At 38.0% G+C, this 19,122-nt stretch overlaps 2 protein-coding genes across 3 annotated transcripts; both read left to right on the top strand.

The window, feature by feature from the left end:
- Nucleotides 1-1,816: 1,816 nt before the first annotated feature.
- Nucleotides 1,817-4,783, top strand: LOC148068238 (uncharacterized). The gene is made up of 8 exons (XM_087804128.1): nucleotides 1,817-1,998; nucleotides 2,063-2,181; nucleotides 3,053-3,113; nucleotides 3,180-3,247; nucleotides 3,314-3,416; nucleotides 4,074-4,192; nucleotides 4,270-4,415; nucleotides 4,477-4,783. Exons 1-8 carry the CDS (start codon nucleotides 1,938-1,940, stop codon nucleotides 4,583-4,585), a joined length of 786 nt encoding a protein of 261 aa, XP_087660254.1. The 5' UTR covers nucleotides 1,817-1,937; the 3' UTR covers nucleotides 4,586-4,783.
- Nucleotides 4,784-5,657: 874 nt separating this feature from the next.
- Nucleotides 5,658-18,998, top strand: LOC148068237 (cohesin subunit SA-2). 2 transcript variants are annotated; one of them, XM_087803774.1, is made up of 29 exons: nucleotides 5,658-5,959; nucleotides 6,025-6,100; nucleotides 7,346-7,498; nucleotides 7,604-7,700; nucleotides 7,768-7,844; nucleotides 8,025-8,096; nucleotides 8,202-8,406; nucleotides 9,148-9,290; nucleotides 9,359-9,432; nucleotides 10,606-10,729; nucleotides 10,789-10,887; nucleotides 10,952-11,031; nucleotides 11,094-11,201; nucleotides 11,786-11,897; nucleotides 11,966-12,065; nucleotides 12,740-12,843; nucleotides 12,904-12,996; nucleotides 13,052-13,126; nucleotides 13,181-13,372; nucleotides 13,435-13,511; nucleotides 13,568-13,658; nucleotides 13,715-13,795; nucleotides 14,046-14,120; nucleotides 14,181-14,352; nucleotides 15,949-16,070; nucleotides 17,111-17,212; nucleotides 17,281-17,414; nucleotides 17,482-17,589; nucleotides 18,611-18,998. In XM_087803774.1, the coding sequence occupies exons 1-29, from the start codon at nucleotides 5,928-5,930 to the stop codon at nucleotides 18,759-18,761; spliced, it is 3,129 nt and encodes a 1,042-aa protein (XP_087659900.1). In that variant the 5' UTR covers nucleotides 5,658-5,927; the 3' UTR covers nucleotides 18,762-18,998. The 2 variants fall into 2 exon arrangements, with proteins under 2 accessions (XP_087659900.1, XP_087659899.1); XM_087803773.1 differs by having other exon boundaries at nucleotides 13,052-13,372.
- Nucleotides 18,999-19,122: the final 124 nt, after the last annotated feature.

The following is a 19,122-nucleotide window of genomic DNA, read 5'->3' as shown; positions in this document are numbered from 1 at the left end:
TATTGACAAGCGATGACACGCATCACGATACATTCTCAGCTATACGGATATATATATATTTATCGTGATACTGTAGTAACAAGGATATATTTATAGTATTGTCCAGTACTTGACTCTGGTGTTGCAGAATTTTCAGACCACATGACTCTTGATGAAGTCGTAACTGAAACCGAAATAAGTCCAAATATCAGCTTCACAAACGATTGAAGCGACCGTATCCTCTCGTCCTCAGTCACTACAGGAATCTTCCTTTAGCTCCGGGGAAAGTAATCACTGCTGCCATCTAGCGGGTGGAAGCTTAATTGCAATACAGAAATGAACAAACGCCGTGAATATTTGAACGTTAATTTCTTTTCTTTTTGATGATTTGAAAGCCAAAGAATTTTAAAATTAAAATATTTTGTTTAATATCAATACAGTATTTTGTGGAAAGAAGTGTAAACGTATAAATCTTCATATCCTTAAGGCAACCTCTGAAAAACATCTCAAAACATCTAAAGACGTTCTAATGTGTCAATGCATTAACAGCCTTTTTACTGAAAATACTGATAAAATATAGATCAGGGCTGTAAATACTTTCAGTGATCTTGTTCGGGGGAAGAACATTTTATATTTGGCAAACAATTTATGATTCCCATTAAATTCCTTTCAGTTTTTTGTTGCTATTGGAAGTCTCCGCTCATGTGGACCTCATGAGGTCAAAGATCATGTGGAACCTAACTTTTTATTTTATATTTATTTACATTATTAATTACTAAATCTTTAAATATGAATATAGGATTTTAGTTTCAAGACTTTTTTCCTCTGTTTTGTCATTTCTGTGAGGAGTTATTATAAACTCATATTTGGAATAAAATATATGTTTTTATAAAACTTTATAAGAATAAAAGTTATTTCAAATACAATAAATTAATCATTCAGATTTTATTACTCGATTTTATTATTTTGGCTTCTAGATTTTTTGCTTATTGGCTCCACAAAACTGTATCAAAGTTAAATGATTATATAGAAATGTTCCTGACAAATGACATTATTTATTGTGTACTCATCAATATATGTCTGTTTGTACAAAAACTCTCTTTTCATTCAAATATATACATTAGAAAATAATCTTTAGCCCCGCCTACTGAAAACCCTTTGTTTTTCTGGAGATGAAATAACCACGCCCACTCTACTGTGATTGGTCAAGCATGCAGGTTGGTCACCGATCGTCATCAATCCCAGGAGTCTCAACCTCCAAGGGACTCGTTGTATAAACAAAGCGGGGCGTGATTACAACTGGCTGGAGGAGGAGCCATGAAGCCATTATTATCTTACAATGGACTCTTGTAACCTCTCGTTCGCCCAGATTTCAGACGGGGGAGAAGTTTATAAAGTTGAGGATCTAAAGCCTGATGCGTGACAATAATTCTTCTTAATAAATATCCAAACTAAACTAGTAACTAGACACTAGTAAGTAACAATAATAAGCACTACATCCTTGAATATGGAGACAATTTGTTCATTCATTTTTATCCCGCTAATTCCCGCAGGGCCCATCCCAGCTACCTCGGGTGACAGACGGGGCACGCCCTGAGTTTGAAACATGTGCTCCAGATGTCTTTTGGTTTGGATTCAAAAGCGGTGAATATTTGGATTCACAGACTGTTAAGAAAAGACGAGAAGCAGGTTCTGCTGCAGCCATGAATGGATCCTGAAAGCATGACATCATCGGCAGGTTCTGGTGAAGGCGGGGCGGGTTCTGCTCTCCCTGTGACGTCATCGTTCAGAGACTTCTCAGGCGGAGGCAATGGATCCTCAGGCGGGTCCAGACCTGGACGTGCGATGATCCAAAGGTTTATCGGCGACACTCCTCGTCCGGGTTCATCCTCAGCATCAGTCTGACCTGGAGTCAGATTTTTTTTATTTTGAGACGCACCGACGCGGATCCGAGCGAGATGGCAGGTTGCACTTCGGAACCGATCATCCAGCCGTGTGTGTACCACCTGGCGTTCAAAGGTGTGTTTCGAGCTCGTGTCTCGTCATCGTCGTGGTTCTGATGCAAAAAAGGTGTGTTCGACAGTGGAGCTGCAGGTGAAGAGACCGCTGATGCCGGTTCGGATGAGTCCGGACCAGGTGGGCCTGGAGATGCTGTGTCTCTGTGGACAACTGGACCTGCTGGTTCGGGCTCAGATGCAGCAGGTAAGTTCACCTGTGGGATCTTCCGGGATTTTTTAGGACGTTAAAAGTTGCCATCGCTGACCCGAGGTTACGATTGGTTTTAAACGGAAATAAAGTCACTGAAATATTGATTAATTCAAACGACTTTTGTATTATTGTTATATATATATATTTAAAAAAAGGTATACATTTAAAGAGAAATTTACATATACACACATGTATATAAAATATTACATGTATTTGTCACAAAAAAATAGATTTTATATAAAAAATTAGAAACGTGTGCTGGAATTTGCTTGAGACCTTGGCCCCCTTAAATGTTTGACGTGTGACTGATGCTGTCTCTGATTAAAGAAATAGTGTCTTTGTAATAAACCATCTGAATGTAACAAGGTGGTATGTAAAACTGCATGGCATGTATTATGATTATTCAATAAAACTTTACTTTAAAGCAATACATAAATATTAACATATGAATGGCACAGTTGTCATACTTATATTAACTATTTCTTGTTTTGAAAAGATTTAAAATAAACATACAATTTATAGTTTAGGTCATCAAATTATAATGTGTTTTGGTTTAGGCAATAAAAATAAGTAGATACACATATTCTATGTTAATAATTATGAGAAAATTACATTTTACATTGATGACATTTGTATTTCACAAGCATGTTAATAATATACACAAAATAATATTATATGATCATTTATTTATAACATAATTTTACATCGCAAAGTAAAAAAAACAAAAACGGTATATATAAATAAATAATTTAAATTGTTATGTGAGATAATGATGTAAAAGGAATAAGAGGAAGATTAAAAAAAAATATTGGAAAGAAAAATCAAATGCTTTTTAATAATGTTGACTAAATGTATCGTCCAACAGTTCCAGGAGCAGTTAGGACTAGGCTGCAGTCCTGAAGAGTCAGATACTTTTCAGATTCAAGGTCAGTTCATGTTTTTAACTTCATTTTAAACACATCGTCGACAAACCTGATTTATTCCCCCGACAGGAACCGAGATTCTCGACCAGATGCTGCAGTGCCTTGAACATCTACCAAAGCCGATGCCACAGCTGGAGGTACTTGCCGCTTCTTTGAGTCACGTGAGGCGAGCGGTCTAACGAAGACGAGTGTTTTTTCCGCAGGATTACTTGGACATGGTTGGTTTGTCTGCCATGTTTCCTCGTGTCGAAGTGTTTCTCATTCAAGGCAGCCCTGTGGACATGCTGGAGTCACCGCCGATGGATGGTGAAGTTCTCAAAAAAAGACTCAAAAACTTGACTTAAAGGGTTTAACGCAGGCTTGTGTTATAACTAGTCATGCAGAATAGTTTCAGACAGACATTTGTTTTAATTGTATTTTTCATTACTGGCTACACTCTAAACAAAACTAGGTACATTTCATTATTCTAGGACTTTGTTTTCACAAAAACAATGAGATCAATCTTTATCTCAACATTTATACTGTTATTTTAAATATATTATTTCAGGTTCATCGATAAGATCCACGATGTAAAATATGAAGAAGACAGTTGAAAGGACATTAAATAAGACATTAAAACAATAAAATAATAATAATAATAATGAACAAAATGAAATAAATGATCAACAATACTTAAATAAAAAAATTTGTTCACATTACTGTATCAATATTCAACAAATATTCAAGGTGTTTGTTCATTTTGGTGTCCACAACTAAAAGAACAATGAAATCCTGGCGATGACTGAGGATGAGAGGATACAGTAGACTCCAGCAGCTTAATCAGATTTTTGGACATTTCTTTGGTATTAATTCAACTAAAATGTAGTAAAACAATAGAAGGGTTCACTTAAAATTGGTGTAAAATCGTATCATGAGATTAGCGTATCTCTACACGCCTAATCCGAACAATTATTTCTCTTTCAGAGTATTTCTCCCACATCTCCAAATTGAACCAGCTGTTGGTGCTGAGTCAGCAGCTGGAAGAGGACATCAGTCACCTTGGCAGTCACAAATATGTCGCTCACCAGCTCTCAGTCGTATACGTAAGAAGAGACACGTCTTGACGTCCAGCAGGATTTTCTTTGTCCTGCTCAAAATCTCTTCTTCTGCCTTCCAACAGCAAGTGCTCAGCTCTTTCAGGGGAATTCAGGTCTTCTCTGACATCAAGAGAGATATTGAGTCCAACTTCAAGCAGATGAAGCAGTCGCTGGTGGCGGACGAAGGCTCCAGACACGAGCCTCAGCTCTCCTCTCACTACATCCACTGGTGGGTGAATTCTCTAGAGAGAAGACCAGCACTTTTAATGCCAAGTTGGTTTTGGACGCAGGGTTCTGAAGATAACTCACAAGCTGACGTCGGTGGTGAGTTCGATGCCGGACGAGCTGACGGAGGATCTGCACCAGGCCGTCGCGTTCATGTCACAGTTCCTGTCCTGACTCTGGTGTCAGACGTTTGGAGCTGAACAAAAGGTGCTACTGACGGAGATCGGACTTTAAGATCATCATCTCTTGTGCTTTTATATTGTTCTCCTAAATGTATTGGACCGAGGTTTATACGGTGATGTCTGGGACTGAATGTAAACTTGTTGAAAATCCCCCTTGCACTAACATTCATGTCATTTTTTACTGTTAGGTGTCATAATAAATTGAATGCAATAGAATGATGGCGTCCTCTGGAAAATATTACCTGTTCCTGGTGAGTGGTTATTGTGGGCATGTCCAGCTGGGTGGAAGCCCCGGTGCAGATCCGGGACATACTTCAGTTTTAAAAAGGATGTTTCGAAGCAGATGTTTTGGGCTTTTAACCGGGCCATGGTTGTATTTATATCTTAAGACACTTTTATTTGTTCAGGCCTTTGCTTGATTTCCTGGAACTCCAGTGTCTTTCTCGGTGTTATCTTGATCTTTTAAAGTATATATTTTATTTATTATTGTTTTGATTGTTTAAGCGCTTTGTGACCCTGGTCTGGAAAAGCGCTCTATAAATATAAATTACTTACTAACATTATATATTTCTAGTCCAAAAAAAACAAACAACCCAAAAAATATTCTTATAAATCTATTATAATCTATTAATAATGTTTTTTAATTATTGTAAAATGCAGTTGTCTTTGTTCTGCTTTTTAGTACAAAGAATATTGACGTAAACAAGATTCTTAAATCTAATTGTTTCTTTCGATAATGAAATACTTAATGGTGTCTTTAAAAACCCTTCAATAGATTTGATTAAATCTAGATAAAATAAAGCTATTATTTAGTTAAAAGGGAAAAAAACGAAAAGAGCGCTGAATCGTCTTACGTCATAACAACAATCCCACGTGGTCCTTGAACGCAGCACAGAAGGAAGAAGGCGCTGTCAGTTTAAAGGGCTCGAGGGCGGGGACTCTACGACTGACATTTAATTCCGCCAATCAAATCCCGACATCGCGTCCGTTCAGCCAATCAGATCCTAGCAAAAAACGTCGCGGGGGCTTGACTGTGAGAGTGAGTCTGACGTCCGAGGAAATGCTGGATAATTCACAAACTAGTTCATCCGACGACGCGATTAAACTCGTTTTTACAAAATATTTAGAGGATGAAAACATTACAGGGTAACTCTGACAAGTTGAAATGGAGGCCGAGGTTTATTTCGAACACGTTTGACAGCGTTTTTTATACGTGAAGCACCTGAAGTTAGGAGATGTTTTTGGCTAGTTTAGCATCTGGAGCTACAAGTTCTTCTCTCTGAACATAGTCGTGTCTTAATGGAGGAAAACATTCGTGGACTCTGAGTGAAGACATGATCGCAGTTGGAACTCCTTCAGAGCACAAGTTGGTGACAACAAGTCTGATCTCTCCCCGAGTGTGGAAGCTTTAAGTTTGACTTGTTGTTTCAGTGACAGCAGCTCCTACATCGAGGTCATCTCGTCCTCCTCTGTCCAGTATTCACAGGCAGAGCAGGAGAAGAATGAGGTGAGAGTTGGTCTGGTGTTGTCATTATTTAAATATTAAATTACACTACAAGTTAAACTATTTCAGATATTTCAAAACATTTTTTTCCTTTGGTTAAGTTTAATTGATTATTAAGTACATACATATGTTTTCTTGTATTATTTGTAAACCAAATACAACTGTATATATCATTATCAAAATATAATAAATTCAACTTCTAACAGGCAGAAACCTCAAGCAGAACTAGGCTCAGTGTAAAAGCAGTGGCGTCGCCCTCCCACCGATTCAGCAGTGTTTTTTATTTCTTTATATTTTTATGCGTATTTATTCTTTTTTGGTTATAAAATAATGATCATCTTTGATGATTTCCTATGTTTACCTATGTTACTTTACAATGATAAACTATATCTGCATTGATTTATGTTCTGATTATAATCTTGGTTTGTGCCGTCACTCGTCTTATCTGTGTTTGTTTTTGAAGAGCCCGTCAGTGACGTCACGTTTATGTAACTCAGCCAAAACGCTGCAAAAGTAACTGAGAAGCGTCGTCTCTGAATATTAATTCTCGGGGCGCTTGATATTATTCATCATTAGCTTTCAAGGTGTTGATTTTCTAAACACAATAATATTGTCTAATTTTAAACTATTGTCGACTGATTCTTTCATTGGTATAGGCAGGGAAATGTCCTGGTAAAGATCCCTACATAGAATATTCTTCACCAGCCGCCATTGTGTGAACTGCTGGGAAAGAAAGAAGAGAGACTGGGGGGTGATTGAGGGGGAAGTTTATAATTACAACATAATAACACATGTTTTTTCAGCAGTTTATACACATTTTAGGATTAAATTGTTAGAAACAATTTCTCGAAGGAGACCTCCTGAGGGATCAATAAAGTTCTACCTAACCTAACCTAGGACTTACAATACACATATTAAAAAGAATAATAACATATACATATATGAAGACAATAAAATTAATAATAATAATAATGAAAATAATAGCTGTAACAACAATATGATGTTAAATAGGAATTTATAATAAATGGAACAAAAATATTTAAACAAAAATAAACATTTATAACAAGACAATAACTACTATATAAATATATATTATTTAAATGGACACTACAGAAGTATAAAGGGGAGAAAATATCTCTTAAATCATTTGTTCTATTGCTCTGATTAACTCAATTTTAACTTGTAAAAAATATTATTTAGATATCTCTCATGTCTACAAAGTGTGAACTGAATGATCTTTTCTCACAGCGAAGGAAAAGATCCCACACAGGGTTGGACGGCGTCAGGAGCAAAAAGGCTAAATTCAGCTGCAGCTCCGTGGAAAGAGAAGACGTCGAAGAGAAGAGTGAGAAGCCCGTCACCCTGCTGGAGGTGCTCAGCATGGGCCGAGCTGCGATGGAGGTGTGAGATCATACCAGAGAATGTTCTTTATTTAGCCTCATTTAAACCACTAGTTTCTCTGTGACTAACAGGCCTTCTAATGGCTACTTTTAAACTGGTCCTCAGGTGGTGATCGATGACTGGATCGAAGCCTACATGGTGGACAGAGACTCGTGTCTCCTCGATCTCATCGGCTTCTTCATCCAGTGTTGTGGCTGCAAAGGCGAGTAGAGAAGTCGACGCTCGCCCACCGACGGAACAGAAGCCATTTTATCTTCCTTCTCTTCCAGGCGTCATCACGGCAGAGATGTGCGAGCACGAGGAAGAGAGTCACGTCAAGAAGAAGTTGGTGGAAAAATACGATGAGGTGATTGAAACCTGAAAACTCATTAATGTGCTGTTGATGTTCTTTTGTAGACATTTATTCTGAACCTCATTGACTGAAAATAGAGTGAAGAGCTGAAAAGATGACGAGTCAGCAGTTATGAGAAGTTGTCAAAACATAAAATAAAAAGACGAAGGAAAGTTCATTTTCTGTATCTTTTAGGATTCTGGTCTGCAGTATAAGAAGGTCTTGGCTTTTCCGTGGATCCTAACAGTCACGTGGCCCACTGATGTGGTCAGTCGCGTTCCTCCTTTGCAGTTTAAATCTATCATTTTGGTAACATTTTCTCCAGTTTTTCTACCATATTCTGAGTGTCTACGGTGGTGTCGCTCCCCGCAGGTGAATGCAGAATACCCTCTCATACAGACGGGGCCGTGCGGTCGCTGGTTCCACGCCGACTTGTGTGAATTCGTGTCCGTGTTCGTCGCTCGGTGTCAGAAGAACATCATGTTTGATGGTTACCTGATGAACGCCTTGTTGTCGCTGCTCTCTGAGCTCTCCAACTCCTTCATCGTGGCCTTCAGACACACCTGCACTCTGGCAGGTAAACCCACTTTGATATGACTTTATTCCATGTTTTATTTTATGTTATAAATATATATATAAATATATATATATTTATATATATATTTAAAAAATTAAAGTAAATAATTGAAAGGGATAGTTAAAATAAAAAGATTACAAAACAGTAATTGTACTATATATATATATATATATATATATATATGTATTTGTGTATGTGTGTATATATATGTGTTTATACAGTATATACTGTATGTGTGTCTGTATAAACATATGTGCGAGTATATATGTGTATGTGTGTATATATACACAGTATATGAGTGTTTATATATACACACTTATATACTGTGTATATATACACACATATATATTGTATATATACAATATATATGTGTGTGTATATACAATATATATGTGTGTATATATGCAATATATATATTTGTGTATATATGCAGGTTGCCTGTAATAATGAATATTTTGTTATTTTATAGTGAAACTTAAGCTAAACGACTACATTTATTTTTTCTCCTGCTGTTTGTGTACAAAAATGCAATAGTTAACGAGACACTAAGGAGGAAGAATATATTTGAAAATAGAATAATATACAAAAGATATTGCAATAATTATTTTTGATAGATTTAACTTTGTCGATTTAAACTATAGTTGGAAGCATGTCGCGAGAGCTGCCTTTACAAGCAGGAAAGTCATCTTCTTTGTGCCTCTTTATGTCCTTTTGGATCTTTTTTTCTTAATTTCCGAGAAGCTGTGAAGGTGCAGAGCTCTCTGATCGCTGTGGCCGAAGGGCTTCAAGTGGCCATTAAAAACGCAGAGAGGCAGCGAAAGAGGAGGAAGTTGAAGAGACGGAGGAGCTCCCCGCTGAGGAGCGTCCACGAGAAGATCACTCGGGTATGTTCTCCTCCCACTGGATCTTTAATACAAGGAGTTTATAAACACGTGCTCGTCGTGTGCTGCAGCTGCAGGAGAACAAGGCAGAAGTGGAGGGCATGATGGACGTGGTCTTCAAAGGGGTTTTCCTCAAGCGATATCGGTACGAAACCCTGTTACTCTTCACATGATTAGAGTTGATTTCCAACCTCTCACCGGGAAGAAAAGCATGTGATAATAATAGTGTCAAAAATATTGATACACTTTCTTTAATTTTTCACCATTATTTACTGTTTTTAATCATTTTATATTTTTACCATATTTCTAATATATATTTATATATACAACATTAGAATATTCAATGCTTTTTTTCATTTAAGTGTTAGAATTAAACTTCTGGCCGCAGTCATTAAGTTCTGCACAGCTAAAGGAGCAATGGAATCCCGGGATAACTGAGGACAAGAGGATACAGTTGACTTTAGCAGATTTTAAAACTGATGTTTGGACATATTTTGGTTATAAAGCAAGTCTAAAAAAAGGCTCTTAACAAAGTTACGACTTCTTCTTAAAGAGCGTCCCGGGGGCCTCATGACTGTATAGTAAAGTTTATCTGTCGATCTATATATGTGGCCCTCATAAGGTCATAGTAACTATAAAAAATGATAAGATTATATTTATTTATAACTCATTTGTGTGTTTTAACTGTTTACTATATTTTTTAATGAAATGTATTTAAAAAATAAAATTAAGCAAATAAAATTTCACTTAATTTATTTTTTACGAGCTTATTTTGCTTAATTTATGAAATGAGTTAATCTTCGTGGTGTTGTTGTAAGAATATATTGAATACAAAATGTTTTTCTTTAAATAAAATGAATGGAAATGTACGGAGCCCTTAAAGGGACATTACATTTTTTTTATTAATAAATTAATTATTAAAACATTTTTTATAAGCGGTTTCGCGAAAATGTTTATAATTTGCACTAAAAATAACATCTTAAGCATATTTATGATGTGCTTTTTATTCTTTTTTAAATTTATTTTAAGCTACCCAATAATCTAAACCCTCCTTTTATTTTTCCCTTCTTTCTTTTCTTCTTACAAAAGTAAATATATAATGTGGCCCCTGAGTAAATGTAGTTACCAACCCCTGGTCAAGAGTCATGTGTTCAGTGAATTATGCAACACCAGAGTCAAGTACTCGACAATACTACAAATATATACTTGTTACTACAGTATCAAGTATTGTTGTCTCGTGATAGGGATCTTCAGATTCTCGCCCGTATGACAGACACTGGAAACATATAAAAATAAATAATTTTTCTTCCCTCTGAAGTGACATCCATCCAGAGATCCGCTGTATTTGCATGGAGGAGTTTGGTGTTTGGCTGAAGACGTTCCCCTCCGTGTTCCTCAACGATAGTTACCTCAAATACTTGGGCTGGGCTCTTTACGACAAGGTATGGATGTCATTTTTGAAATCAAGAGGTCGTCTGTGATCCTCTTCTTGCTCGTCCAGGCAGCAGAGGTGCGTCTCAGGGTCGTGGCGGCGCTGCAGCGTTTGTGTGAAGACCCCAAGGTTCTGCCCGAGCTGGACTTGTTCTCCAGCCGCTTCAAGGTACCGACCAGTCTTTCATACGTGAGACAACGAAGGTTCCATAACTTCTTGTGTTTTCCTCTAGAGTCGAATCATCTCCATGACTCTGGACAAAGATCACGATGTTTCTGTCCAGACCATGAAACTGCTGGTCGTCGTCTCCAAGTGAGCGTCTCCTCCCTCCTTCATCAGCCAATCATTGACCTCTTGACCTCTGTTTCCTTCAGGTCGTCTGAGGACTTTCTCACTCAAGTTGAATACAAGAAAATCCTCAAGTGCGTTTATGCGTCTCATCGCCCTCTAGCGGCCGCTGCTGGAGAGTTGCTCTTGTCATGGTTTGTAAAGATCGATGTCGCCACCTTGTGGCGAGAAAGTAGTTGACTACCTTTGAGTTCATATATTGACACTTTTTTAGTTGGTTACAATAAGCTCGAGTAGTATATATGTAATTTTTAAAACGAATAAAAATAACTTTAAGTAAAAATATATATATATACTGTATATGTATATTAATAATAATGTATAATCATATTTTCATCAAAAAAAAGTTGCTTCGATTGAAAAATGAAAAACAACATTCTATTTTTTTTCTCTATTTCTGTTTGATTGCCATTTTTTGGGGGATTGGAAATATATTTTTGGATTAAAGCAGCTTTTTTTTTGTAATTGAAAATATTTTTTTCACACGTTAAAGACATTATTTTTGATTTATTTGAAATGAAGATCACATATTTTAGGTGAATAATCTTTTTTTTATTAATAAAAAAACTTTTTTTAATTAAAAAATGTTTTTTTGTTCAAAGAAAGACATTATTTCGAAGCTTTAAAAACTTTAAAAATATATTTTTCTTTAGTTTGAAGCTTTTTAATTGAATGATAAAGAAACAAATTGACATTATTACTGTATTATCTTCCTCAGGCTTCTCAAGACCGTGGACGTCGACACTAACAGGCTGAATAAGGCAGAGGCTCAGAGACGACGGCTGCAGTCAAGACTCAAGGCTCTGATCCAGTTTCACATCAACACTAAGGTCCGACACAAGAGTCGAACTAGAGACTTTGATTTGGTATGTTTTCATGTTTGTCTTTGTTTCTGCAGCTGCACACGCATGTGGTTTACCTGGTGGACAGTTTGTGGGACTGTGCTGGTCCTCTGCTGAAGGACTGGTCTTCTATCACATCCCTGCTGCTGGGTCCAGGTCAGGGAGCGTCTGCATCTAATGCTATTTAAGACCACGTGTTTGGGGTCCAAACCTGGCCCGCAGAGTAATTTATAAGTGCCCTGTAAATGTAAAAATAAGTTTTTGAAACTGTAGGGAATTTAGGTCAGTGTTTTTTTTGTTGTATCCCTTTTTTTTCTCCACTCAAAAACTTGAAAGGAACGACTAATATTTTTGTGTTCAAAGTAAAATCCTGAAGCGAGTTCATTTATGAGAAGAATTCCCGGGATTTTCTCGCTTAAGGACTTCTGCCATCTAGCGGCCTGGAGTTTAATTGCAACACAAACTAACTGCAAAGTTAGTATATCTTCTATTTTTTATCTGAAGGACCCTGTCCACAAACAAAAACTGTATTTTTTTTTCACTGAAATCCTCTCTAATAGAGCAAGTTTTTTATTGTTCTTGCTCTCATCCTTGGATCTGAGTGTATTTGTGTTTAATTTATTGACTCACAACTGGAATACACAAGAGACACATGGAAAGTGTAGTGAGTGTAGTGTCAATTGTGTCATGTCAGCAGGTACCATGTTGACTCTTGGAACAAGTTCCCCTGAACAATGACTTTATTTCCCCCCGGCGCCCCAAAAGAGTCGACCTTCTCTGAGAAAACGCATGACCTTTGTAAACAAAGTGATACATTTGTGTTTCATCAGGTCTGAGTCAGAAGCAGAAAGTCGTCCTGGCAGAGATTCTTCTGGCGTCCGTGCAGCAGACCTCAGAGAGACGAACACCTCCTGGTCGGAGCGGGTCGAGGAAGGTCGGATCATTTTGTTTATAGTTTAAAAAAAAAAGTTTTTAAGTCCAGTTGCTCTTCCAGGCGATGACCGTCAAAGAGAAACGGGTTCAAGTGAACGACTGTAAGACACTGACAGAGCATTTCCTGCAGGTTCTTCCACAACTGCTGAGCAAGGTAAGGACGTTTCTTCTTGTTGTTGTGACTTCGGTTCTGATCGTGTTTCCATCAGTTCTCCAGCTGCTCGTCCATCCTGGCGTCTCTGATGTCCGTCCCTCGGTTCCTCCACGACGCCGACGACTCTCGGGTACCTTTCGATGCTGTGAAAAGTTTTCTTGTGATTCAAAAGTTTGCTCCACAGCTGGTGCTGAAGGTGATGTCGGCGATGGAGGATGTTCTGAAGGTCCAATCGGACCCCGGTGTGCTGGAGGCGGCGGCTCGCTCCTTCCTGAGGCTGAGCGAGACCTGGAGCTCGGAGGCCGGTGCCGCCCGGGACTCGCTGGTGCAGGGCTGGGTGGACCGACTGACCGGGCTGATGGCGGACTCGCTCCAGGTGGAAGAAACATCTTCAGTTGCCCACGGATCCGTGTGTCAACCTTTCCTTGAACGCTGCAGGGCGACAGTTTCTCCGCGAGCAAAGCGACGACTTCAGGAATCTTGATCTGTCTCAAGAGTCTCCGAGCGTTCCTCAGGTGAGCGACGGGCGTCGTACTACAGTCTCAATCTGACGCTCACCTCTGATCTGAAGCTGCCACGATCTGTCGCGCTGGGATCTCTTCGAGCTGCTGTTCCCACTCCTGCCAGCAGAGGGCGCGCTCCATCCCACCCCTCCAACCGAGGTTTGTCTGTTTGGTTTCATCTTTTCGTTGTTTATTTCTGCCTTTTCTTTTCTAAGATCCTTCTGGAGGCGATGCAGTGTTTGTGCTTCTCCCTCTTGTGGTCGCTCAGCAGGAGTGATGAAACTCCGACTCCGCAGGTCAGTCACATGATCATCATCTTGATTAATATTAAATTATATATAATTAAATTTTTTTTTATTTACAACCCTCTGGTTTTAAAGTGAATGTAATTTCATATTTAATCGACAGGGGGCGTAGTTCCCCTAGTATTACATTTGATCATTCACTTGTTCGTTAACTTTCATCTTCTCTGTATGAAAAAAAAAAAGCGTTTTTCTTAAAGAACTATCACTTTTATTTTGTATAATTTCTTCTCTTCTGTCGCAGGACGAGCATCTCTCGCGCTTCTGCGACCGAAGTCTTCTCTGTCTCGCTCACTCAGAGCGTCGAGTGCAGGAGCAGGTTTGAGTCGCAACGTTTTCTTAACGTGGATTTAAACTTACTTTCTTTTTCTTCCTTCAGTCGTTCGTGTGTGTGTGCGACGCTCTGGCGGCTCGTTCCTCACAACAGCTCGGACCCGACTCTCCCTCGACCTCACGACCTCTGACCCGTTATCAGCCGAGTCCGGAGCTGCAGGTCGCTCTGCTGGACTTCACACGCAGCAACATCTTCGTGGAGTCTGAGCCCGACCGAGGTTAGTCTGGATCTGCGTCCTCACTATTGTACAGATAAATATAACCTTATAAAAAAGAAAAAGAAGGAAAACAAATCATTAAACCGTGCGAGTCATGTGATCATGACCAGGAAGTTACACAGAAAGAATTACAGTTACATGAATCCACCTACAAATACTTGTCAGTCATTAAAGTGATAATGTTACTGTTTAAAAAAATACATCATAATTCATTATTTATAATTAATCTGTCACTACATTTCTTTTTCTTCATCCCAATCTATTAAAACATGTATATTTTATATTTATATTTTTGTTAATGATTTATTATTAAAATGAATATTTAAAGAATATATTTTATTTATTGCTAAAAAAATGTCTTCATCACGAAACTATTGAAAAATCTTAACATTTCTATCCTTATAATCCATCTTGGAAAAAACATTTTGTTTATTCTAAGTTTCTATTCTAGTTTTTTTCAACAAAAGCCATTAAAAACAACAAAAACGGAGGGAAACCGATTATAGAAACTATCTTTTTAAAAAAAAAATGTTATTAAAGCACAAGATAAAACCAGAACCAATCTAATGTAAGATAATTAAAAATATAATTTAGAATAAAAAGGTTCATCTTAGTTTTCTTTTTGAATTATACTGATTTTGTAAGAAAACTCCCAAAACAAACAGTAAATAATAATATTTAATCAGACTTTTCTTTAGCTAAAATGTAAAAAAAAGGCATTAAACCAAAGATAGAAATAATTGTTCATAAACAAATAATGTTAAAACATGTCCGTCACAACAACAGTGTTCTAACATGGTTTGAACAGCAGAGGGCGCCACAGGACAGGTTTTCCTCAACACGAAGCGGAAACGATATGAAACCATTTTTAAGAGACGATTAAACACCAATAACACTTTTTATAGTCTGTTGATCTACTTTATCATTCTCTAAACTATCAAACAAAACTACCAAAGAACCATTAAACAACATGCTTTATACCTTTAAATGCACGCGTAACTTTGAGGTAAATGCAATTTAAAAAAAAGCTAAACTTGTTAGCTTATTAGTAAATGTTTATTTAATTAAAAGAATAAATAAACTAGTTTTAAAAACATTTTAAATACTCAAAGTTTCATAAATTAGTCGACTTATAAGTCAGCTAGCTGATGCTAGTAAGTTAGCCGCCATGCTAACAGGCTGGGGGGTCAGCGGGTGACCTTGAACTCTCCACAGACACATTGACTCCAAACCTCCTGCGAGTCAATAAAGTCGCGGGTGGGAATCTCTTAAATCTCTTAAATCTCTTAAAGAACGTGACGCAGGATTATTGCTTTCTGAACATGTCATAAACCGCGCAGCTTTTATTGGATCTGCCTGGTAACACTTTGGTAGATCTGATCAGAGATCAGGCGGCGGCTCGGCCTCCAAGTCACCCGAGTCTTCACTCCCTCGTCCCTCGCCGGCGATGGAAGCCACATGTCGTCGCCGCCAGATCTCCTGATCTCTGAGTTCCACCTGCCAAAGTCATCGTCCCCAGAAACCGTGTGATTGATGGACCTCTTTTCTTCTCTCCGCGGATCACTGCACGTCCCGCCGCCCGCTTGGCTGCTTCAGAGACTCCCAGAGCCGAGAAGGTGCGCGGCAGGAGACGCCAGCTGGTGGCGCTCTGCAGGCTGGTGGTGGACGGACTGGTGGAGACGGAGGTCGCTGCGGAGATCCTGGCGTTCTACGTGAAGGTGATTCCAGGGTCATCAGGAAGATTTTACAGGAAAACACCAGGAAAAATATAGAAATACTTAATAATTTAGAAGATAAAAGAATCATGTGAAGCGGAAAAGTATAAATAACTATTTTTAACTGTATTTTAAAATAAAATATTTAACCTATTCAACTGAAACTTGATAAGTCTAAAAGACACAATTATAAAAAATGTTCTAACATAAAAACATACTTAAAATAAAGGTAAATTAGTGCCATAATAATTTAATATTTAAAATGTTGACTTTTCTTTAATTGAAAGGAAGGACTTTTTTGAGCTTTGAATATATATTTTTTCATATTGGATTTTGAACATTGAATTTCTTTTAAATATTTGAATTCAATAATTTGTATTTAGAAAGTTTGAATTTGTTTTTCTTTTATTGAATAATTGTATTAAATCGTTGTTGGATTGAAAAGGTTATTTAAACTGTTACAATGATTTAATTAAAAATTAAAGAAAAAAGTTAAAATGCTTAAAAAAACATTTCCCATTCAAAAAATAAATCTATATTTTTATTTAAATGTCATTAAAATAACTGAAAATGTATCTTATTTCTTTATTTACCTTTAGTCACAGCAAGAGAAGTAAAGACACATGGACTTTATCTACAGATAGAATTAAGACTACAAACTTCAATTGTATAAAAAAAAAGAGACAAGACTAAGAAAATTACAATAGAATATTAAAAAATACGCTTATATTTAATACTAAATATGTATCTTTTCGCCATAATAAACATTGTTCTGATTTGCGTAAATCTAGCCAATCCCTTAAGGCCTGACGCGATATTAACCAATCAGAAGCAACCAAAGGCGGGTCTATAGCTCGGGATTCTTCACTCATCACTCATCATCATTAAATCATATATTATTTAAACTTCATATGTGTGAAGAATGATGACGACATGAAATAACCTTTGAATAAGTTTCCCTTTTGGGTTTATATATATATATACAAATTAAATATAAAATAAATCATCTGAAAATAATAAAACCGACGACTTCTTGTTTCCAGTTTCACTCCGACTTCGGCGACATCATCAAGGAGACGATCGTCAGGACGAGACGCAGCGACCAGACGAGGAGCGCCCACATGGTGGCGCTGTGTTTGCAGCAGGTTGACACACACACACACACACACTTGTAGAGACGATGTGGTCTGAGCTCTGGTCGATGACATCACAGCTGTTCGTGAAGCAGCTCGACGCCGAAGCCACCGACCCGCCGATCCAAACCTTCACCTGCGTCAGAGAACTTTCCAGACGCTTCGCTCTCTTGTTCGCAGACGACGACTCGCTCTGCGTGGCTTCGATCCTCAGGTGAACCTTCTTCACCTGAGGATCACGACTCTTATCTCTGACCTGGAAATATGTTCAAACGTTACAGACTCGGTTTAGACTTCGCTGTGAAAGAAGCGACGCCTCAGAACCTCGACTTCCTGAACATCCTGCTGGAGTTTTCAAGCAAACTGTCTCCGGACGACAAGACGAACACGTGAGTTTATTGAACACGTTATCATTTAATGAAGCTTCATGAAACAGTGTCATGTAGTTTAGAGGTCAGTAGGTGGCGCAATCCGTTTATAAAATGTTGTTTCATTAGAACAGTTGTTCAAAACAAAGAAAAATAGTGCAGAGACGCCATCTAGTGGACTCTGAACATAATGACACTGTTTCATGAAGCTTCATCAGTACATCACTAACCCTCGTTCCATCATATTTTAATCTTTATTATATTTCTTAATAGTTTAAATTCCAATAAAGTCGTTATAAAATCATTTTATTTTGCTCGACCTGGTCAAGCCTGAGGTCAAAGGTCAGCCCGTATGCTCTCTTGCTGACACAATTTAACCCCAAAATAATTTTAACAGAAAATAAAGGGAAGACAATTTGATACTTAAATATAGCAATCAATATTTTTTTACGTTACTTAATCAATATTCAACAGCACTGTATGTTTTTTTTGCTTACAAATCACATTTAACTATTGCAGTTATTTTGAGGTTAATACTTGATGGACTGAAGTGTTTATGAAATAAAATAATTTGTTTTATTTACAATTTAGATGCAAATATTTTTTTAATTTGAGTTGCAATTCAATTCCGGCCACTAGATGGCAGCACTCGCTACGTCCTCCGCAGCTAAATGAACAACGAAATCCCGGTCGATGTCAAGAGGATAAAGCCGACTACAAAAAGCAGATTTTTTTTTTTGGACATATTTATAAGGCACATTTAAATTCTGGCGATAACTGAGGACGAGAGGATACATTGGACTCCAGCAGCTTTTAAAGCTGATGTTTGGACATATTTTGGTTTGAAAACAAATGAAAGCAGTTACGACTTCGTCAAGAGTCATGTGGGCTGTAAATACTGCAACACCAGAGTCAAGTACTTGAAAATACTACAAATAGATATACACCTACTACAGTATTATATCGCTATATTCTTGTCAATACTCACTCCTGATTAAAAGAGTTTGCGGCTGAAGGTGAAACTAACTTCCTGTGTCTGCAGCCTCTCGTACCTGCAGCAGCTCCTGACAAAGTCCTCAGACCATCACACCTGGACCCCTCTGAAGATCTACATGAAGTCCCTGGAGACTCAGGACCAGGAGCGTCAGGAACCTGCAGGTACGACTCGCTGGACGGCGTCGCAGGAAAAGTAGCCGAAGCGTTTCATGTAAACCTCAAAGCAGGAAGTGACCTTCAGAGGTCAAACATGAAAGAAGGACGAGTGACGTCTGATGGTGTCACACCAGGTGGGACCTACAACAGGAAGTCAAACATCCAGACTTCCTGTACGTGTTAGGACTTGTTGAGGCACATGTAGTACCTCATGTTACCACTAGAGCACATGTGTCAAACTCTCATCCGAACCCTTCTAATTAAAATCATTTGTTGAACCCATGTCTGAGTTACAAACACCTACACTAGGGGGCGCTAGAGGAAGCCTACTGGACGCAGACAGAGCCGACACTTCTGTGGCTGGTATTGCATTATGGGATGTGGCACGAGTGCTCGACAACG

This window comes from Callionymus lyra, chromosome 12, assembly GCF_982586985.1.
Source record: "Callionymus lyra chromosome 12, fCalLyr1.hap1.1, whole genome shotgun sequence".
Lineage (NCBI taxonomy): Eukaryota > Metazoa > Chordata > Actinopteri > Syngnathiformes > Callionymidae > Callionymus > Callionymus lyra.
This window is presented reverse-complemented; position numbering and strand designations above follow the sequence as displayed.

Excerpts from the sequence above, each read along its gene's own strand:
- LOC148068237 (XM_087803773.1), top strand. The coding sequence starts at position 5,928 with ATGATCGCAGTTGGAACTCCTTCAGAGCACAA. Across the intron at positions 7,701-7,767 it reads CCAGTGTTGTGGCTGCAAAG|GCGTCATCACGGCAGAGATG; the intron begins GCGAGTAGAGAA and ends CTTCTCTTCCAG. Across the intron at positions 14,353-15,948 it reads GGAGTCTGAGCCCGACCGAG|AGACTCCCAGAGCCGAGAAG; the intron begins GTTAGTCTGGAT and ends TGGCTGCTTCAG.
- LOC148068238 (XM_087804128.1), top strand. The coding sequence starts at position 1,938 with ATGGCAGGTTGCACTTCGGAACCGATCATCCAGCCGTGTGTGTACCAC. Across the intron at positions 3,114-3,179 it reads AGATACTTTTCAGATTCAAG|GAACCGAGATTCTCGACCAG; the intron begins GTCAGTTCATGT and ends TTCCCCCGACAG. Across the intron at positions 3,417-4,073 it reads GGAGTCACCGCCGATGGATG|AGTATTTCTCCCACATCTCC; the intron begins GTGAAGTTCTCA and ends TTTCTCTTTCAG.